At 51.9% G+C, this 6,936-nt stretch overlaps 1 protein-coding gene across 1 annotated transcript; it reads left to right on the top strand.

Moving 5' to 3' along the window:
* Positions 1 to 5,658: 5,658 nt before the first annotated feature.
* Positions 5,659 to 6,306, top strand: DUSP18 (dual specificity phosphatase 18). Its single transcript, XM_009893338.1, has 2 exons — positions 5,659 to 5,707; positions 5,888 to 6,306. The coding sequence occupies exons 1-2, from the start codon at positions 5,659 to 5,661 to the stop codon at positions 6,304 to 6,306; spliced, it is 468 nt and encodes a 155-aa protein (XP_009891640.1).
* The last annotated feature ends 630 nt before the right edge of the window (positions 6,307 to 6,936 follow it).

Raw genomic sequence — 6,936 nt, forward strand, 5'->3', positions numbered from 1 at the left:
GATAGTAGGTTTACAACAAACTAAAGAGACTGTTTTTTCACATTGCGAGACTCGCTGCCCTGGGATGCTGCAAAGGTCAGACACGTACAGGAGAGTCCGAAGGCCATGGAAGGCGGGTCTGCTGCAGCCCAGACTGCTGAGAGCTGGAATAGATGGGCTGCAGGAGCCTGGGTGCACTTTTGGCTGGATGGCACATTTCACAGCTGACAGAGTCAAGAGCTCCAGGCAGTAATCAAACAATAGCTGAAGTGTTGCGTGGTAACACGTGAAGGTCTGGACCAAATCCAGAAGCTCTCAGTTGATTTTAAGCCAGTCCTTTTCTCACAGCATCTTCCCACAAGGAAAACCAAGGGGTGGCCAGCGCAGGTCACCCCTCAGTCACAACCTCCAGGCTCCTCTAAAAATGTACTGTATTACTTGCTTGCTGGTGTTTCGCTGCTTTTCACCTCAACGCATCTCTTTTCGGGTTGCAGCGCTACTCAAGCCAACTGATGTAGGTAGACACCAGTCTGCCACTGCCACCAGCATTTACTCTCTGTCCGGTCCAGCAACGGTCATGGAGAACAACAGATCCACATTTTCCTGGACAAACCCAGCAGGCAAAAGCTGCAGACGCAGGGCTGCTAGGCAGTTCACTCCGCTGCTGGTTTCTTTCCCCAGCTGGATGTCATCACTAAGGTCTGGTGCAGGATTCAGGCAGCGGCATGGTGGAGGCAGGCTGTCCGTGAGTGAGGTCAAGTAGGAAGGATCTGCACATGGAGAGGACAGTATGTAGGGCATATACACAGGTATAGGAAAGAAATACAGCAGGAAGATGCCTCAGGAAAAACAAGACTTTATAGATCTGTGGTTTGAAGCCAATTCAGGTGCCAAACACTGATTTTCTTTCTGTTCAGCGTCTGTAGAGCCTTTCAGCACCTGGATCGTGTCTGTGAAGCACCCTCTGGAGACAGTTTGAGAAGATGCCTTCAGCTAGCTGCAAGCCCTCGTAAGGCAAAGCTATCGCAGATGGCCTGTTGTTGCCGAGATGTCCCAAAGACGGAAGGCACTGCCCCTAAAGTCAGGCTTGCCAGGCACCTGCCAATCCAAGATTTTTAGTTATCATCAGATGTAACATTGCCAGGTGTCCGAATCTGGCTGAGTTATTAAAAAAGCTCTAGGAAAGAAGAAAAAAAAAGATTTCACTGCTTTCAAGAGCCAGAGGTTAGGGCAAAGTTTGTTGTTTCTTTAAAAAAAAAAAAAAAAAAGCCTGACAGTAAACTGAGCAGCAGTGTTTCATCATCAGGGCCTGATGCCTCCAGATTTTTGAGCAGTGGAGTGTAACTTGCCAGGTGTGCTGTCCTGATGTCTGAGGTACGCCTGAAAATTCTCTTCAGAAATCCCAACTGAGGGGGGCAGCTTGAAGGTACTGAGCATTTTTTAATCCAGAGGAAAAAAAAAACGAGTGAAGACATGACAGTAATCTTCCAACATCTAATTATTCCCTCCAGGCTGCGAGGAAACAAAAAATGATCAGCTTTATTTCAAGCAAAAAAGGTTTGTGGTATGAAAACTCCAACACTGCAATGCTGGCTGAAAAATCAGGCCACCTCAAGAAATTGTAGCATCTCCTTTACTGCAAGTTTTTTAAAAGCAAGTTAGATTAACATTTTTCAAGAGTAGTCAAAATATACTTAGTGCTACAGCACCGCAGGGACCGCAGAATCATAGAATCATAGAATGGTTTGGGTTGGAAGGGACCCTGAAGATGATCCAGTTCCACCCCCTGCCCTGGGCAGGGACCCCTCCCACCAGCCCAGGTTGCTCCAAGCCCCGTCCAACCTGGCCTTGAACCCCTCCAGGGATGGGGCAGCCACAGCTTCTCGGGGCAACCTGCCCCAGGGGCTCACCACCCACACAGGGAAAAACTTCTTCCTGATATCTCATCTAAATCTCCCCTCTCCCAGTTTGAAGCCATTCCCCCTCGTCCTGTCACTCCCTGCCCTTGTAAAGAGTCCCTCCCCAGCTCTCCTGGAGCCCCTTTAGGCACTGGAAAGGGCTCTAAGGTCTCTCTGGAGCCTTCTCTTCTCCAGGCTGAACACCCCCAACTCTCTCAGCCTCTCCTCATAGGAGAGGTGCTCCAGCCCTCGCAGCATCTTTGTGGCCTCCTCTGGACTCGCTCCAACAGGTCCGTGTCCTTCCTGTGTAGGGGGCTCCAGAGCTGGAGGCAGTACTCCAGGTGGGGTCTCACCAGAGCAGAGTAGAGGGGCAGAATCACCTTCCTGAGAGGAGGATGTGAGTCTCTCCAGCTCTGCAATAAGCTGTATTCCATCCTACGAGGGGGTACTCAGCTGTTACTCTGAATGTCTCTGGGTTGGGAAAAGGGAAGAGGAGAGTTGACCCGTTGTACTTGCCTACAGCCATCTTCTCCATCTGCTGCTGATGCTTATCCACTTCTTCGGTGCCTCGAGGCACTCTCCTTCAATACTCCATTCCTTGGGTTTTTTTCTCCTAAGCTTCTTTAAGTCACCAATTCTTCTTTTTCCCAAACAATGGATTCATGTACCCTCCCTGAACTTCTGATAACATTTCTGGCAATCCAACTAACTGTGAAACATGTTGTCTGAATCCTCTCTAAACGCCCAAACCCAGAAAAAAACTCTATCCCTTCCTTTCATGTCACTTTTCTATTGTATCAAAGGAAACAAGTCCTTTGAAGAGGTGTTTTACTCCTGCGGCTGCCACACTGCTCCCTGAATTGTCCCCAGGCCATGGTCCTCTAACCACAGCAGCCCCATCGACGTAAAAGCTAAATGGGCAGCGATACGAGAGCAAGGGATCGCGCTGGTTTATTGCTGTAACAGGACCGAGCGTTAGCTTACTAAAAGGACAAACTGAAAATTCAAGTAGGTTGGCAAGACATGGGCCGGAGCCCTGGGAGAGCCTGCAGGAGGAGCTCTCTAGACGTGTCTCTTGGTCCCTTCTTGGGCAGTAGCAGCTGCGTGTTCCAAGGGCGTCGCTTCACTCGCGGACAAACCACCGGCGGAAGGGGCAGCCGACTTCCCACTTCTTCGACTGAGCACTTCCAGTGATTTTTCGAACCTCTCGGATGCCTTCTTCCTCCGCGCCATCTTTCTCTCCTCTTCTCTCAAAAACTGCTGCTTTAAGTGTTTGTGGAAACGTTCGGTCTTCTTTTTGGCCTCTTCAAAGTGTTTTACCTTTATGAAAACAAACATTAGACCTTATAGCCACTATCCTATCCATGAAATAAAGAACTCCAAAGTGACACTTGTCTTTGGGAACAGAGACAACCTGTCACATCCGCCCACACTGTGGTCAAATTGACCTCCAAGCAAAAAGCTCCAAAATTCATAAGTATCTCTCTAAACATTGGTCTGAAAAAGGTTACTCAAATCGTCCTGCCTCCTTGGCTATAATTCATGTTATACTGCTGTAAGAGGCAGGTCTGGAGGACAGTAGTTACACTCTCTTGCATTCTTGCATCTCAGACCCGATCCATCGCACCGATAACAAAAAAAAACACATCATAAAACCAACCAACAACAATATGGTCACCTGGTTTGAGTGGGCTTTCAACCAGAATTTACTGGGCAAGCTAACGAGCTTCGTGTCACCCGCGTATCACAGGTGTAGCACGGGCTTCCACGCTTGCAAGCGTGCAGTCTCTCCAGCCATAAGGGGTTCGCAACCGCTGAGTCTCTTGACAGAAACCTGTCCGTGTGCGTGGGGCAAACCCAGGGCGCACCCGCACTGCAGGACCAAACCCGGTGTCACAACACGGCTTGGGGCTTGGTTGTAGCCTGGAGCTAATTCACTCGCAGCGGCTACGCTGCCCTGAGGTCTTGAAACTCGCACATCGTAAATATTTGCAGGCCAGGAGGATCTCCGCAGCACACAGCTACCTAGAGGTTACCATCAGTCCACTGACTTAAGGGATCAGGGAACACCAAACCGAGGAAAAGATGCCTCCGCTCTGCCTTGCAAGGCTGTCCCTCCCCATGATAGCATAAAGAAACCTTCCGTCGGGACCTGTTAGTGTCACTAGTGCATGTCTCAAGTACAGATTTTAGCGAGAGACACTGGGAATTGAAACCATCAGACGTTAATTTCTGTATTAGACTTTCTTATTTGAGCAAACCCCACCTGAGAGGTGAAGCCGGGTCAGCTTTTTTCCCTGTTCTCACTAGTGACTACGACGGGGCTGCGTGGTTTATTGCCTAAGCGGGCGCACTCACATGCAAAGCCAGACCCCGGCAGGACCCTGCAGTTCTGCCAGAAACCATCAAGAGGGTGGACTTTGCAGCCCCATTTTATAAAACTTGGATTTAAACTGAAAAAAATGCTGAAATCATAATGCTCGGGGTTTCTGCCCAAAGCGAGATGACAAAGTTCCTTGGGATGTATGCAGTGAGGGGAGGGGAGAAGATTCAGGTGGTGCCGGCTGGGTACTGAGGACAAAAAGCCTGGCTGCCCCAGAGCAGAGAGGCGACCTGAAGGGAACTACTCAGGGCGTGAAGGTCTAGGTATGTCTGATGCCACCCTAAATCCCAATTCTGAGCTTATAGACTCAACCCGGCATCCCGCACATTCCCATGGGAGAGCCCATCTCACCTGCTGTTGCTAATGAACTCGTTACTGCTGGACTCAACATGAGAAGCACTGAAGGGGGTATCGGGCTGCTAAATGTTGCAAAACCTTTGCCTAGTCCCCACTGCTGGGAGGTCACGCGTCAGCGCTTCACCCATTTCTGATAATTTACCCTTGGTCTCCAGAGATATCGTAGGAACAACATCTAAGTTGAGGTTAAGTCTGTGGCCGACAATGATGCCTGTAGCTTATTGTTCCAAAACACAATTGACTTGCAGATAGGTTGTGGCAACGGTGCCCTGAGGTTGGGAAGGAGGTGCAACCATTCACATTGAAGGTTGCCCGAGACCCGATATCTGCCATTTTCTTCCCACTCCCTGGAGAGAGCCTTGGCACCCACATGCTGATCCGGCAGGCTGAAGACCTAAGGGCTGAGGACTTAAGTGATGGGTTAAGGACTATAAAGAACTGAGACTCCAGCATTTGCACAAGACATTCCTCCAGCCTTGTGTCACCTGTGGCTCCCTGCGCTTTTCCAAGAGAATGTCTACCAGCAGCCAAACACAGAACAAACCCTCCCCTTGTGCCGGAGCGGGTCATGAACTCCATCCCAGGGAGCAGCACCAGGGTCTGGAGGGGTGAGGGGGAGTCGAGGCCGTCACCTTCTTCTCCAGGAGCAGCAGGGCATGGCGGCTGCCCCGGCTGGAGGAGTTGGGTGGGGGGGGGTTGGGCGAATGGCTGTCCAGGTCGATGTCCAAGTCTGCAGAGCTGCTCCGGGTGAGAGAGGGCTTCATGTCACACACAGCGGGGTGCAGGGGGGTGCCGAGCCATACCCCATGGACCTGTTCCCACGGCCCCAGCCCACGTAAGAGGTCCCACAACCCCAGGATGGTGTGAAGGGCCCCCAGCCCCAGGGCAGCATGAGAGTCCCCCAGCCCCAGCCATTGTGAGGGTCCCCCAACCCCAGGATGGTGTGAGGGCCCCCCAACCCCGCACCGGGGCCCGCTGAGCTGTCGGCTCTGAGGCGGCGGGAAGAAGGTGAGGCGAGGCCGTGTGCCGCCCCGCTCCTCCATGGCGCCCGTGCCACCCGCCCTTGTGTGTGTGGTGGCGGTTGCCATGGGTGGCCCAGCCTGACCCCCAGGGCTGCCAGGCAGTGGGGCCCAATGGGGGAAAGGGCTGGGTGTATTTCTGCATGTATTTGTAGGCACAAGCAGCCCACCCCGGTGGTGGCAGCTCTGGAAGCCCTCCAGCCCTGCCCCGGCACCCTGGAACACCTCCAACCTCTTCCTTGGTGACGCAGTGGCCACCAACAGCCACCTCCTGCTCATCACCCATCGCATCAGCACCATCATCAATGTCTCCCTGGAGGTAGTGAACACCCTCTGTCCCACCGTTGAGTACCTGCACGTCCCTGTGATGGATGCCGCTGCCACCCACATCTCCAGCTGCTTCAACTCCATGGCAGCTAAGATCCACAGCGTGGGGACGCACAGGGGCCCAGCGCTGCTGCACTGCACCGCCGGGGTGAGCAGGTCCCCACCATCTGCTTGGCCAATCTCCGGAAGCACCACTCCACGTCCCTGGGTCAAGTCCTGCCGTCGCATCGTAGAACCCAACAACGGCTTCTGGCAGCAGCTCATCCACTACGAATACAAACTTCGGCGTCAACAGGCTCCGAATGATCAGCTCTCTGTCAGGAACGAGACCCAATGTTTATGAAAATGAAGTAAGAGTGATGCTGCTGCTCTGAGTACAAACGAGCTGTTGTGATCTCTTGGCAAGAAACCAAGGGAAAACCAACGGCAGTTCTTCCAGATCCACGCCAGAGAGTTGAAAATAAACTCTTCTCATCTAAGGGGGTTGCAGCATGAAGTCTTTGCCGCTGAAAAGGGGAATTGCGGTACAACCAGTGAGTAGTGGGGTTTACTATAAATAAAATCCGCACAGTTTAAGCTGTGCAGTTTGTTTTCACACATCATTTGTATCGGGGTCCTGACAGTAACTCTGAAACCATCATGTGTTTAGAAAGTGTTGTTTTATTCCAGCACAAACTGTGCTTCTAGTACAGGACAGAAACTAGCCGTGAGTCAGGATGTTTGGAGTGTTACCAACATTTGTTTTTCCTAACTGGGATATGACTTTGAGTTTTGAGACAGCAACCCTAAGTCCAGTCATCTGCTGCATTCCAGAGAGGGCAGGAACAGCGCAGACTCCGGCATGCCTGGTTGGGAGAGACCCAAGGATGTCCTGCTTTCCTCTATCTGACTCTTTCTCCTCCCCTAGCTGATTGCCCCAACCCTTTTTCAGAAGGCGCCGTGGCCTCCCTCGGGGAGATCCATGGTTATTTGG

This window comes from Charadrius vociferus, unplaced genomic scaffold (genome assembly GCF_000708025.1).
Source record: "Charadrius vociferus isolate BGI_N301 unplaced genomic scaffold, ASM70802v2 scaffold579, whole genome shotgun sequence".
In the NCBI taxonomy this organism is placed as follows: domain Eukaryota; kingdom Metazoa; phylum Chordata; class Aves; order Charadriiformes; family Charadriidae; genus Charadrius; species Charadrius vociferus.

What these genes read in the sequence shown, in the direction of transcription:
- DUSP18 (XM_009893338.1), top strand. Translation starts at nt 5,659, where the DNA reads ATGGCGCCCGTGCCACCCGCCCTTGTGTGTGTGGTGGCGGTTGCCATG. An exon ending in TGTGGTGGCGGTTGCCATGG is followed by an intron (nt 5,708 to 5,887) that starts GTGGCCCAGCCT and finishes TTGGTGACGCAG; the next exon opens with TGGCCACCAACAGCCACCTC.